Source organism: Hoplias malabaricus, chromosome 18, assembly GCF_029633855.1.
Source record: "Hoplias malabaricus isolate fHopMal1 chromosome 18, fHopMal1.hap1, whole genome shotgun sequence".
Lineage (NCBI taxonomy): Eukaryota > Metazoa > Chordata > Actinopteri > Characiformes > Erythrinidae > Hoplias > Hoplias malabaricus.
Window position 1 is genome coordinate 22668879 of NC_089817.1, and position 15559 is coordinate 22684437.

The 15559-nt window shown below is 38.8% G+C and overlaps 1 protein-coding gene across 2 annotated transcripts in view; it reads right to left on the bottom strand.

The window, feature by feature from the left end:
- Positions 1-4466: 4466 nt before the first annotated feature.
- The window catches only part of mef2ca (myocyte enhancer factor 2ca), a 37516-nt gene continuing 26423 nt past the window's right edge, over positions 4467-15559 (bottom strand). The window contains exons 4-11 of one of the 2 annotated variants that reach the window (XM_066650361.1): positions 12897-13037; positions 12269-12455; positions 11240-11287; positions 10051-10223; positions 9623-9646; positions 8835-8964; positions 7742-7877; positions 4467-7160 (exon numbers count right to left, since the gene is read on the bottom strand). In XM_066650361.1, coding sequence (XP_066506458.1) covers positions 6776-7160; positions 7742-7877; positions 8835-8964; positions 9623-9646; positions 10051-10223; positions 11240-11287; positions 12269-12455; positions 12897-13037 — 1224 coding nt within the window. In that variant the 3' untranslated portion in view covers positions 4467-6775. The remainder of the gene's footprint in view (positions 7161-7741; positions 7878-8834; positions 8965-9622; positions 9647-10050; positions 10224-11239; positions 11288-12268; positions 12456-12896; positions 13038-15559) is intronic. The other variant, XM_066650362.1, reaches the window with a different exon arrangement.

The window sequence follows — 15559 nt, forward strand, 5'->3', positions numbered from 1 at the left end:
ACCACCAATGGCAAATGCAAAAGTGGAAGTACAGCAGCCTTGCGAGTATATGGGGGCTGGGGGCCGGGGGCCAGTACGTGTGTGCATGCGTGCTGGTGCGTTTGTGTGCGCGCGCGCGTGTGTGTGTGGAGGGGGTGTTATGTGCCTCACCATGCATACGCATGTTCTCATCATAGAAGATATACTAGGTATTTCCCTTCTTGAGGGTGACTGTACACCCGGCTTTATATTTAAGAAATCGTCGATATTGTGAGCTGTCCATGGTACTGGACCTTCGCTTTCCTGACATTTTCTTGTGAATGGCCCAATAGCAGTTCAGATTGAGAAGACAGTGGGTTGTGTGTTGTTAATCTATTTCTCTATTTCTGCCCAATTCCTTTTTTTCCTTCCCGTTAAGACACATTTAATTGAATTGAAGAGGATTTTAAAAAACACAGGAATTTGTTTTCTTGGAAAGTGTCTAGTTTTACTGAGCTGGCTTGTTTTGCATTATAACAATTAGTCATATACATTTTTTTCTCTCTCTCCAGGCTTTGAATGAGATCACGTTCTGTGACGTAGTCCTTATTTGCTCAGTGCAGCCATATTTAGATATGAAGTTAATTTAGTGAATCACACAAGGCAATGCAAATCAGGGTACAATCATTACACCAGGAGCCCGGACACCGGACATTGTGTATATTTCTGGATTTTTATCAGGATTGTTATTTTATTTATTATTATTATTATTATTTTATTATTATTATTATTTTTTTTTCTAATGTTGTCAAGCATGCTTTGCAAACGTGTGTTTTACGTTTGTGGTTCTTGGAAAGAATGAGATATCAGTGGAAGACATCAGCGTGTATTAAGATTCTTGATGATACAGTGCTATAGGCGAATTAAGGTAGGGTTCGAAAGACATGATAGCACATGAGATGCGCTTCAGCTATAGATATCCTTTACCTGAGATAGGCCTATATGGATATATACATGCAAGTGTTTAATAAGGTAATTTAATGATTGCTGTATACCTGTATAGTATTTTTAATAACCCCTGAACCTAATTTATCACCATCAGCTAATCATTCTTTATTGCAGATTAATGAAATACATTTTTTGTTACATACCATTTGAACTGTTCTGTTTATTTATGTTTATAATTTAATGGTCGGTAGAAATGTTACTATATACGAGCCTTTGATTCATCCAGTGATGGTTTCATCCAGAGAAAAACATGTGGGCAACAGCAGTTTGTCATTATGGGATGTCAGTAGCTTGAATCAGTTTTGGCACACTTACATTTGTCCGTACTTTAATGGTATATGTAATCATTGTTTAAATCTGTTTTATTAAAAACAAGTTCGAACATAATTATTTATACAGCTTCATTGTATAAGGAGTTTTATCTACTATTTCCTAGTATTCCGTTACCGTGCATCGAACTATTGAAATTGATATATATTTTTTTGTCAGATTTGTACAAATGACCTTTTGTTTTCAATAGAATAACATTCACCGACGAACGCACACACACACACACACACACACACACGCAAACACACACACACACACACAAAGGCACACACACGCGCGCGCGTGTCCAGGTTCGCGAAGGATTACTTTCAGCAATAACAAGATACAAACGTTACGTGCCGGCTAAGCAGCGGCCTTTAGTGGAAGATGAGTTAATATAGTCGTAATGAGGGTGTGCCTGCGCAGGGGTGCACCTTTATTTTGTTTAATGTAATATTATTTTATAACGGTTAAGTGTGCTTTTCCTGGAAAATAAGAATTTACATTAAGGGAAATTAGAATATAGTCCTACGCGAGAAAACACTGATGAAAAAACCCACAAACAAACGGAAAAATTAACGGAAGTAAGTAATACAGTCCAGAATTAAAGCGTACTGAATGATTATTTTCAATTTCGCTAAAACTCGAATAAATTGGTTGTGAAATATAGCGTTGTAGTTGGAATAGTTTTTCTGTAGTTTTAGTCTTTTTTTCCAATATCATTCACAGAGTTCAGCACTGCGCGAGAGGCCTCCTTGAACTCCATTTTGTGTCGCTGCACGATGGTGACATCTAGTGCTAGTCTAAGGCACATGTGAAACAGTTATAGAAGAAAACCAAAGATGAAAAACGGTTTATGGGTACATTTCTAAAAACAATAAAACATTTAATCGCATGGTTCTGCAAACAGAATCTCTGCAAATAAACAGCGACTCGTTACAGGATATCCGCTTTGTGAATCAACTGGCCTGGAGTATAATAACACTACCTGAAGAAACAGCAATTTCACTGTGAAGCTAATCAAAACAGACAACACTTGGTCTTTTTTTTCTTTCTCTCATGATCCCCACACTGCTCCTTAAATGTTATAAATTCACTTCTTACCAATTAATATTTGTATATAATTATTTTAACATTTAAATCGTGCATGGGGTTATGATCCAAACCGATGTAAAAAGAACATTTTTACGGCTTGCCGTCAAGCAGGTGTAATTGTGATTAGACAGTTTTTTACAGGAGAGAAAAGCAGGTGTCATACAGCCAAACTTTAACTTATTATTATCTTTAAATGAATAATAATAATACGTATTATTATTATTATTGTTGTTGGTATTATTATACATCTTTGAATTTAAAAAATATTTTCGCGTTAGATGGATCTCACTAAGTCTTTTAGATTAACTAAATTCTGTTGCAACAGTGGCACGCATTAAATGGGAATACAAAAACAAAATATATAACACATAAAATTGACGGAAAATATAGCCACATTCGGCATTTCCTCCGTGGTGGGCAGCGCTATTAGAACAGAAGTAGGACAGCTGTAATGGGCATATAAATCGTTACTGTTGCAGCAGCGTAAACATTGCACAGAAGTTCAGTGCCCTCGTAAATGGTCAGCAAGAAGTCAGGAAACGTCTCTATTGTTTATCAATAGACCGCTGTGCTCCACAGGAATTCAGTCTGCAGGCACTTTCAATTTTAACACTAAGAATAAACCCAACAACTTCATGAGAATACGAAAAACACTCTTAAAAAAAGAAAAAATATAAAAAGGCAGAACGCCCACTCTCTGTGGGCAGAGATGAATAGTTACAGCGATTTCTTGGTAACATTTGACTTTTACTTTCTAATATCCCTTGGGGAATATTGTGGTTTAATCACTGCTCTTAAGCTAGCTGGCGTTTTAAACTGAGCTTAAACTGATTTAGAGTTTTCATTCTGAATTTTAATAGGTATCTGTACGTGCTTATTTTCTTTACTATATGCAGATCTGTTGTGGATTTCATATTTTATTGAGCATCCTGGAGTTTAATATGAAAATGTAACATTTAGTAAGATTCAGTTTAGTAAATTTTCCTTTTTATGAAGACTATTTTTTTCTTTATTGTAGATTTAAGAATCTGGTTAAGCGAGATTGATGATGATAAACTATTAAAGAGAAAACAATCACAATTGCCTTTTTGTGACTAGATTTTATTGCCAGACGTTCATGGTATATATGCATATGCTAATGTGACAAACGAGCATGATTAGCAAAAATGTGCTTGTCTATATGAACTTATAGTGCACGACATAAACCAAATTCAAGACAGCTGAAATTCCAATGTCAATCAAAATCTGCATGTGGACAAGAAAACTGTGGAAATAAATAAAAAGGAGACAGGAATTCTTTTTGTTAAAACGTTTATATGGCTTTATTATCGGAGCTCATGTGGCTTTACCTCTTTGTTCAACATTGGCAAAGCTTAAAATCACATTCTGGCTCATGTGGTCAACAGGATGCAACAAATGCTCTGCATTTTTATGAAAATATAAGCAAAATGTATTGTACATCTTTTCCACCGGGGAGAGGCAATACATGGCCCAGAATAATTCAAAGCTGTTATCACTGCTTTTGATCAAAATATCAACAACATTTACAATAGATTTATAATAAGCAATCTGTTCTCATGTTACTTTAAACTGAATAAAGTCCTTGGTACATAGTCTTTAAATGTTGTGTGATATCTGTGTGTCTCTCTCTCTCTCGTGTGTAAATAATTCTGCAAATCCTGGCAGGTTATTTACCCCAAACCCATGACCCTTTATTTACATAAATAGGTTGAACCTGCAACACAACATTATTTGTGATAACATGTTTTGCATGTTACTGTGCACTGATATGTCAGTTGCCCGGTCCCAGTCTGTACGTGTTTATTACTTGTACAACTCTAAGCCCTGAGACACATCAATGCGTGCAATAATAGTTTACTTATGCATAATATATTACTGAATTAAAAAGTAGCTTTTACCAAACAGGAGTACCAGAAGACAATTTTTTTTCCATGTATGCTTGTATACGTACATATATATATACACATATGTACGTGTGCTTATATACTTATTTATATTCCCCACACACGGCACAAGCAACGCATGCCCCCAGCCCACCCCCCACCCATCAACTCCCCACTCACAAATGCCCTCCTGTGTCTCATATACCACTTTAATACTTAACGTAGCACTCACACTCAAAGAAAGAAAAAATTAATACTAAAAGTGAAATCTCCAGAATAGAAAAGCCCTCCCTGAGGGGTGGCGGACACTGCTACACTCTTAAACCTAAAGGAACCAAAAAGATTTTTGCCAACAGATGAAACGCTTTTGGTTCCTTAAAGTATATTTAGTGGATTAAAATGCCTACTGTGGGCAATAATTTAATAATTTGTGGAGAAACCAGAAAATCTGTTGACTCAACACATTTAGACACCTAATCACACTCACTGCTCTGGGTGTGTGTGTTCACAGCTTCTAAACACTATCGTAAGTGTGTGTTCACTGCCAAATATTGTTTTACTGTAGTACAATGACCACTTCATTTTTCATAATGAAGATCTATTATGCTTTCATTCAGCTAAATTCAAACTGATCTCTTAGGTTTACAAAAAAGTTTTAAAGAGTTTTTCATATAACATAGTTATAATTAAAAATTCAAACATTCTCCTGATTTTTGTATTAATAATGAAAAAAAGATTGATAAAAAATGACCTTATAATTAAATATTAAAGGAGCACTAAGTAGTATTTTTACCTTACAGCTACAGCTTCAAAACCACTGTGGTGCTCCATGGAAGTGAAATAATAAAAATAGGGCCTCTGTTGTTGCTGCTCTGGTATCAGCACTGCAGAAACTCCACTATGCAACGTATGGTGGAAGGTAGGAAACCATCCACTTTCAGGACAGTGCTGTAAACGTGATTTACACTCATGCCCTTTTCACACATGCATGGTAATCGAGGAATGTTCTGGAGTTTACTGGGAGGAGCTGTATATGTGAACGTGAGTATGTGCAACATTCCTTCATGACATTATCCGGACTATATCCTGGTAGTGCCCTAGTAAAAACTCACAGGCGCTGTGCCACACCTAAAACATGTGCTTAATTTCCCACTGCGAGAGCGCACCTGACACGGAAAAGCTCAGGCTGTGCGTTCCATGTGTGAAAGAGCACTCTGGGACATCTCTGAACCCTGATACACAGAAGTTTCTTTAGAAATCCTCCGGAGTTCATGTGTGAAAGAGGCATCAGTAACTTCAGGGAGAGCCCAGCCCAGGTGCAAAAAATAACCAATGCTATCTAATGTTCCTTTAATACACTGCCTTTACAATTGCCATTTTGGATACTTCACAAGTTATCATGAACTGACATCAGAGTGGAAGAATGTTTGAATTTTGAATTACAATTATATGTTAAACAAAAACACTTTAAAACGTATTTGTACACATACACTGAACAGTCACTGGATTAGAAACACCTACTATATATCTACACTTATTGTCCATTTTATCAACTCCACTGATCATACAGGAACACCTGGTAGTTGTACAATTATAGGCTGTAGTCCACCTATTTCTCTGCATTATTTCTTATCCCAATTTAACCAAAGGACCACCACAGAGCAGGTATGATTTGGAAGGTGGATCATTCTTAGCACTGCAGTGACACTGATGTGTTGACGTATTTAAAACCCTCAGTGTCAATGCTGAGTACACTGAGAATAGTCCACCAACCAAAAATATCCAGGCGACAGCGTCCTGTCCACTGATGAATGACTAGAGGACGACCAGCACAAACTGTGAAGCATCATTTGTGCTAAAGTCTCTGACTTTACATTCACAAGGTGGACCAATGACATAGGAGTGTCTAACAGAGCGGACAGTGAGTGGACAATGTCCGACCATTGATCTACTTTTACCAGCGGAACACATACTAACACATCACCACCATGTCAGCCTCGCTGCAGCACTGCGAATAATCCACTACCCAAATCATATTTGATCTATGATGGTCTCGTGGGGGTCCTTATGGACTACAGTCTGTAATTGTACGAATACAAAGTGTTCCTGTATGGTCAGTGGAGCTGATAAAATGAACAATGAGTGAAGATACAAGGTTTTCATGATCCTGTGATAGTTTACTGTATAATCCTGGATATTTACAATATGGGTTTGTCACAAAGCAGCTTCACAGAAAGTGAAAAAGCCAAGGGCAACAATTACAAATGCAAAGCTCCCTAAGCACAAGAGGAAAATGAGTGTGTTTTGAGATTTTTTAAATTTTTTTGGCAGATAAACTGTAGTAGACTCTGTAAGTCATTAGCTGAAAAAGAATTCCTTTGATGAATCACATGCTTAACGTTTCTGTAGGAAAACAAAAGCATTTCTTTCTCCAAAGAACCTTTTAGGCTCTTTTATTTTTAAGAGTGTAACGGGCGGGTGATGGTGGTTTGTGTGTGCAATCACGAGGCCCAGCCTTCGGCCAGACGTACGCGTTTGACAGACGGACTTTCACGCTCCTCGTGTGAGGGTGGACGTAGCAGTCCCATTGGTGAGTGGAAGTCAGCGCGGTGGTCGTCGCGGTCGCTGCCTTCGTACGAGCTGCCGCAGCTGCTCAGGCTGTCGACAGGTGAACGGCCTGAGTCCTGATGGAGCAGGGGCTGCTGGGACGGTGGTGGTTGCTGCTGATGCTGCTGGGGAAGGCTGTTAGGAGGTTGACCATAACCTCCAGAGCCACTCCCCGTCCGGTCTCTGGGAGGAGAAACAGGTTCCGACTTGATGGTCAGGCTCTGAGCAGAGGGCAGCGAGAGATTGCCAGTTGAACATAACTGAGTGCTAGTGCAGTTTCTGTGGGAGGAAAGGAATGGTGGTTAATATAAAAGTTTCATATACATTTTTAAAACCTCCCCAAATGGTTCTACACTGTCAGAAAAATTCTCACCATGATGGTAGCTTTTGCTGTCACTGTGGTGCTACCCTTAAAGGGTACATATTCTATTCCTTATTCTATTATTATTGTAGATTTTAAAATGGTGTTGATTTTATATACCCCATAAGAACTTATATTATAGATGTCAACATGGGCACACATGGGACCATACAAAGTGAGCTGCATAGAACTAGTGTCCTAACAACTTTCTATCAGAGCCAGCATGAACTTTTTCAACAGCTGTTCTGTGGGACTGGACAAGATTAGTTACACTTTGATTCACTCGCGGTTCTTTGAGCCATGGCTGCCCATGATCCTTTTGCCGTTTAACCAGACGTCCTCCCTTGGATGTCTTCTGGAAGGTAATAACAATTGTATACCAGGAATACCCCACAAGGTTTGTATTTTTGAGATGCTGTGACCAAAACATTATCAACATTATCATTGGCCCCTGCTCCAAGCCTTTTACATTTCAAATGAAAACTGTGGTGGGCCTCACCCTAGGTGTCCAAGAGCTGGATGCTGCATGTTTTGAAGATGCTGCTGCTGCCATCCTGTCATGGAGCCCAGGTGGAGAGAGCTGGAGCTGTTGAATCCTGACAGAGAGGTCAAATCTGCACTGCTAAGAGAGTATTCTGCATACAGAGAAAGAGAGAAAACCTTTTTAAATTTTAAAAGGCCAGCAATTATATACTAGTTATAATGATAAAGTATTGTTAGTGAAATATTCAGAGCTACTGGGGATGTCCCCTTTAAAACAACACTAGGTAAGATTTGGTATTTTTGCTTCCGGGCTCCCCCTACAGTTGCAGAATGTGAATTTAGAGCACTGTCCATAAATCAAGGGGGAGGGAGGGGGTGGTTTCCTACCCTCCTCCAAAAGTTGCAATGTGCAGTTTCTGTAGTGCTTAGCATGGAGTAGCAATGACAGAGGCTCTATTTACACTATTACAGGTTAGTGAAGCACCACAATGGGTGGCATGGTGGCTTAGTGGTTAGCCTGTTTGCCTCCCAGCGCTGGGATCTTGGGTTCAAGTCCCATCTGGGTGGAGTTTCCATGTTCTCCCTGTGTCTGCGTGGGTTTCCTCCGGGGTCTCCGGAGGGTAGGTGAATTGGCTTCTCTAATAACTGTCCTGGTGTGTGAATGAACGCGCTCTATCCTGGGTTAAACCCTAGTGCCCGATACAGTCCTCCAGGTGGACGGTCGTTCCAGCGCGTTTGGCTGCCGCTTCTCACCAGTGTGTGTGTGTTCTGAGCAGTGTGGATTGTAAAGAGTCCTTGGGTGTCTAGAAAGGCGCTATATAAGTATAAAGATACATACAATGATTTTGAATCTGTAATTTTAGGGCAAAAATACTACCCAGTGTTGCTTTAAATTATTAATAATCCCATTTAGTAGTCACACTGGGCTTAGGAAAAAGTATTAGCATTATAAAGATATAATCAAGGCATGATAGCTTAAGACTTGTCTGCCCAGCAAAATCACATTATAAAAACTAGAATGCTAGATTAAACGTAAACAGAAAAAAGCAATTATCATGCCCCGTTCATAATAGAGATTATAAGCCCACAAGATCTATCCTCCCCCTCACCTGTACCATATGAAGCAGAGATGGCTGAGGGGTATCCTCCCATCCCCTGCCCTGGCAGAGTGGGCGTCGCAACAGACATCACCGGGGTGGTCAAGGACTGAGCAGACTGGGAGTTGTTTATTCTCTGGTTCTGTGAAACAGATAATATAATGCTTCAGATAAAAAAAATAGAAACAAATAAAAAACACACTGGACATGTGTAAGTACATGGGCAGATAGCTTCATAGGTGCTGCTTCCTAATGCTTAATAGACCACATGATGCAAATAGCTAGTAATTACCACTCTACCATGCAATCACGTAACATACGACTAAGTCTATCATTTGCCACCCCCTCAGAGATCTTACTGTTGCCATGGGAACGCCTAAAGCAGTCCCCTTGGCAATAGAGGAGTGAAAATAAGGCTGCTTTAAGATCTAGAGGAAAAGCAGACACGTATTGCTTTTGTGGTTCTTACTGAATGGTGATTCCTAGAAAGCAGATTTTGAGCAAAGGTATTACAAAATGCAGCTAGGGCATACAAAATACGCAGGTTTACTGCATTTTAGTTAAGATAACGAAACAGTGAAAACACCTGTATATGTGGTGTGCGATGTCAGCAGAATTTGTTCTAAATTATTTTTATAGTTTATGATTTTTAACACAATTACCCCATAATATTCAATAACGGGAGGACTACAGGATGTAAAAGCCCACTTATTTAGCAAATCATGTACTGGAGCCCTTGTACTGGACACTTTTATTTTTGGCTGTGTGTCATTAGAGTAATGCATACTAACTTAACTTACCAGTAACATGTCAACATCCTCTGACTGGCAGCAATTAAAAGCAACAGAGTGATCATTAGTGCACATTGTGTCTTGGAAGCTGCAAAATGCCATTTCTATACTGGACTATATACTGGGACACAGCCACTAATTGTACAGAATTTGCATGTACAGAAGCCAGATTTAATCACATAGTGTGCCAATGTCTAACTGATTTCAGCTGTCACGATGTCATGCAAGAAATATAACCCTGATTAAAATGTACAACCTAGTGTTTATAAAAGCTTCAAAATTCATCTTTTTTTAAGGGCAATAAAAAGTCATGATTGTTACATTATTTTCCAATTTTAATGTTATTGTCATCCAAATAATTCATAGATTCCTGGAAAAATAATATATCACACAGTGACATTCCTAAAAGTATATATCTGAGACCCTGAGTAACTTACAATAGAGGGCATGGTGTTCTTGGTGCCAGGGGGGATAAGCACACGGAGGTCTGTCTTGCGGTTGCTCATGCTCATGGACATTGGTGGGGGGGACTTGGCCTGCATACCCTTGCTCATGCTCCCTGGAGAGACCAGCAGACCAGGGGAGTTACGGTGGTTCCCATACCCGTTTCCTGTGGGAGCAAAAGAGATGAAGAATATTGTTAGCAATATCCACATATGACCACTAAGGGGTGCTATAACCACAGATTTGTTGGGTCAAAATGCTAGCGAGCAGTTAAGCCTAGTTTGCAAGATTTAAGCATTTTAAAAACTGTCAAGACTATTCATCTCTACAAAAGGCTCACTTTTGATTAAAAGTTCTAGATTAATATTGTAATTTAATAGATTGTCAAATGTCATAATCAAGAATCTTAATGCAAGGTTGTTATACGAAATCCCACATATTTATGCAAATTTAGAAATGAAATGAATGACATTCTGACTAGCCATACGTATCTAAACCTAGCACATCTGTGTTGTAAATACAGGAAGAAATATTTAATACCACTGGCTCCTTTAGATTATTTCAAATTCAACTGTAAACATGTGAAGATATATGAAGCAATAGATGATCTGAAAAAGTATTTTTAATATATTTTTTCGACATGAAGGTTTGATATGACGACAACAATGTAAAGTCTAGCTTTATATTTACACTTTAATTAATTTTAGAATAAATAAATTTAATAGATATATAATAGATTTTAGAATAAAATCTTAATATATATTTGATACTTATACATGACAGACATTCTTGGCTAGAGCTTTAGTGTAGGCATGTCTCCAACAGATAAGGATGAATGTTGGATAATAGCAACAACACAAATGTGAAAAGCCTTGCAACACGAACTATTTTTAGTAATAGGAAGGAGTCCTGATGTTTACTAAATATGCTTTGAGAAACCTTTCCACATTCCATAAGGTGTAAGTAGAGGTCTGAATTCATTATAAAATATTTCTCAGAAAACACTTTTTTTATATATATACTATTTGAGATCATTTATCACAATATCCTATGGCAGTGTGCTGAGTAAACATCCGGAGAGGAGTTAGCTTAGCACAAACAGGCTTTGAATCAAACCACTTGAATCCATCTGTATATTGAGATGGCAAACATGCATGTATGGGAAATATACATCGCTCTTACCAGCACTGGTGCCCACGCTGCTGGTCAAGTCTGGACCCATGAGTCCACCTGAGGTTAAAACACAGCAGACATTAAACACAACTGACGTTGGAAACACACTTGTGGAATGCCTGACTGCTACTTCCTTCCTGCCTTTCCTCTTTAAGAAAAAGCTAGACAAAGTCATTCAGCATTTGAGATGTCAAGCTGGCGTTCCAGTGATCTATCTGCCAGGGCCAGTGAAAAAACACCTTTCACTGCAAGCTAGCCATGTCCACAAACCCTATAGAGAGGATGCCAGTGTCCAAGAAAAACCTTTCAAACTCGACACAGTTAACGCACCTCGGGTCGTGCCAAGACTCATATTTAGTTTCGCTCCTGTAATATGAAGGAAAATTGTACAAGAAGGGCCAAGGATAATGACAGGGTTGACACTGTGGTCAACAGGCCTCTGACCATGGCACAAAATAGATCTTTTTGACAATAATAACAAGCCCGCAGAGGGATTAAACTCCCCACACATATGTCATCACAGCCTGTCTCTCTCGGTCACTCTCTCCATTTCTTACCCTGTTACTTCCTTTCTATATACACAATCAGGAAAAAAGGTGAAAGGATAATGTGTTTTAAGAAGTCCTGAGTTGAACACACTTCCTTTCTAGACCGGACCAGAAAACTCAGAATTTTAAAATGTGTGAAAATGGGTGTACAAAAGGAAAAATTGTGGATTTTATCATTTGAGATCCGGTGACTGCTATGAGTAGCATGAACTTACATATATAACTTACAGTGTACAGTGCTTATGAACCCTGCTAAACCTCACCTCAAAATAAATTGGGGATACATGATATAAATATATATATATATATATATATATATATCTGGAAAATGACTGGATATCAGTATTGAACCCCAAAATCCTATAGAAATGCACCTAGAAAAAAGGTTTGAGTAAGTGTAATCACTTATAAGTTGTTTACACTTTTATAAACCTATTTACAGTGAGCCATATTTGGCAGGATATACATGAATAGTACATGTAGACTGTACCTGTGTTCCCTGCACTAGGTGGCCTATGAGTGACTCCAGGAGACATGCTGTTCCTCTGGAGTGAGGGGTGAGCCAGTGGCAGCAGGTTGGGATTGCCCAGGGAGCCTCCTGGGTGGCTGTAGATCAGACTGTTGGGGTTGGTTACTGGGATGGAGACTGGCATGTCATAACTGGAAGGAGGGATTGTCTGATGACACACACAAAAAATACACATGCATTACTAAGGGATTTATATTATTTGGACATTTCTGACATTTAGAACGTAGTCCTTCACTTCCACATCTGTAGTGTATGAGCGATTATCACAGACAATATCTTGTGTGGGGGGAAATTAATTGACCAAATTATCTGTGGTAATCAGATAATCAGATCTATGAAGAGATAAAATTTATCATTAATGAAGGCAAAAAAATATTAAGCTGAAAACCTTTAATGCAATAAGTATTAATTTCATTTATTAATGTATTAAGTTACTTAAGGAATTGAAAGTAACTTAATAATTAGCATTACTATTAAAATAAACATCAATTTATTTTAAATGTCTAAACCGGCTGTTGTGGAAATAGTTAAATAAGGTCCTAGATAATATTAGGTCATGTGATCATATGAGAAAAAAAAGCATACTTACGCAGAGCCTTTGCCTACTGATCATGAGGTCAATGTCCTCATTGATTTTGCGATATTTATCCTCTGACTCTGGGCTGTGGCCTGAATCATCAGCATCAATATCAGGGCTGTCACAACCATTTAGACCCTTCTTCCTCAGTGTCTAAAAAAGAAAAAAAACAGAACTCATAAATAACTGGGAAAAACCACAAGAATTATTTTTATATATAAAATCTCATTTAATCGTTTTCTTTAATCTCTTCATCCTGTTCAGGGTTACACTGGGAACACTGGCCACAAGGCGGGAAAAGAAACAATACATGTTGAGACAAAGTGCTGCCCACCAAATCTAATTATGAAACAAGTTCTTAGTAAAGTAAATGAAAAGGTACAACTTAATAGAAACTACGTTATTATAAGGTTAAGTACTGCTGCTGAATGAATCTGATATCTAAACCTGGTGCCAGATATATTGCTAGAACCCAGAAACAGCATCCAGATCAAAATCAGCAAGCAGCAATTTTCTGTCTTACCACCTGAGGGCTATGTTTGAATACAAAAACAAGGCCTGGTGCAACAGGAATGTCTGATGCCATAGTAGAGTGTTTAGCCTTTGATCATGTTGAACTGAGGCTTGTGGTATTTGGGTCTCATATTGAGTAAATAATACTGGTTACTACTGGGCAGACTTATGTGATATAATTTTAAACAAGAACATTTATCACAAACCATGGTCAACACGTTCTGACAGCTGGGGAAAATTCAAGAAGATCAAACCTCTTTCAAGACTTAAGTTGAAAACACAGCTAGAAAATAAAATAGTACAAGCAAGAAAAGCCAGGCTCAATTGGTCAACAGAGGGAGCTGGGAGTGCCAGGTGTAATATAATTTTTAACCCTATTCAATTTTATATACATTTATGTATATTTTTATACTGTTACTAGGAAATGATTCCATTAGCTGCTCTGCTGCACTGAGTGATCTCTAAGGCAACTTGTGATTGCAGGAACACAACTAATCAAAAACCATTGCTGAGAGAAAATACACAGTAGAAACATAAATTTAGCCAATCAGTGTCCTTGAGTCTGACACCTCAGGAGCGATTCTTCTATCACCCCAAGCACAGTAAGACAGCGGTGGAGTAAAGGCCTGATGGTTTTTGGTGATACGTAGGGCACAGGATTGCAGCAACCACATACACACACATAGCCCAGTTTTCTTTTTTATATCATCGTCACTGTCCAATGATAAACATGTTTCTTCAAATTAGCAACTTTACAGGAGAAGGAAAAAACCTTCTAAAGGTTCAGTGGAAGTCTAAGTAAAAATATATTCTATTGGTCTGTTCATCACAAAATTACCAGACAATGTGAAGCACTGCTGCTGTGTTCAAATGATGTAGTAACTAGACAGTGACTATATATATTTCTGTTAAAATACACTGGTTTTCATGAATGAGCTTCGGTATCCTGCAATTTGTGTTAAATTGTATTGGAATGGTTGTTGAAACTGACAATGTAGCACGAACAACCCCACCTAGAACATGTTTCACCAGCTGCCACTGTGAAAGGACATTATATGGCTGTAAACCACAAATATATATTAACATATTATTATATTAAATATGAATATGCTGTCACAACAAAAAGCTCCCATCTAACAGAAATCCTAAGTTCTTAACCGAAGGAATGAAGTAGAACGTATGAAAAGGACAACTGGATTTTCCAAACAATGTATAAATTAACACATGAATATATAAAGTACACTGCAAATACACTGCACACTTAGTGGGGAATCTCTACCCCTAGACTAAGTGGATCTCCACTAGGTGGGATAGTGGGCCTAGTCTACATCTTGTTGTGTACATCAGCAATGAGAATCAAATGATATGAAAATATGTGACTTGGCTCAGCTGTCTGGCCAACCTCAGCACTCTGCCGGCCAGCACGGGGCCATGTAACAGGCTGACAAGTATTTCACTCATTCAAGACATCTCTTCCACCTGTCAGTGGCTTTGCACCTGTCTACCCAACCTTGCTGGCCTTGGGGGGCGGGATGGGGGGGGGGTGCACGACAAGCACTCAGCAGCAGCCAATCACTGCCTCAAACCCCAGTGATGGCCGTAGAAGGCTATTTTTTGCCACCCTGGTGCCACCCAGTGTCCCAGCAACCCTACACCCCATTCCCCACCCCCCACCCCCACCACTCCAGCACACAACCTCACCAGAAGACCATCTGCAGGGCTATGAAACGTCCAGCACAAGCTCTGTGTCATCTCATCTCCTTTTAATAACGTTCTGTACCCTCCTTACACTGACACAGGCAGACTAAACATCCCGGCTGGCAGAGGCAGTAGAGGGGAATGCTGCAGCCTGGCAGGGGGATATAGGCTATGTTGAGCCTTGAATTTTTGTTCGGTTCATCACTCACTAAACACAGGGCAGCAGACGACAAGAAGAACTGCATCTAGCTGAACTTGAATTCTGGGTGTATACAAAATGCTCACTGTGCAAACTCATTAAATATTTTTCACTTTTTATTTTTATTTATTGGTCAAACCAAGACTGGTTTATAAGACAGCCCTATAAACATGTAACAAATATTAACACATATATAGGTAACAAATTAAATACAGAATTAGACCTATCACAATAATGACATTATTATCTCAATACTTTTTGCTGA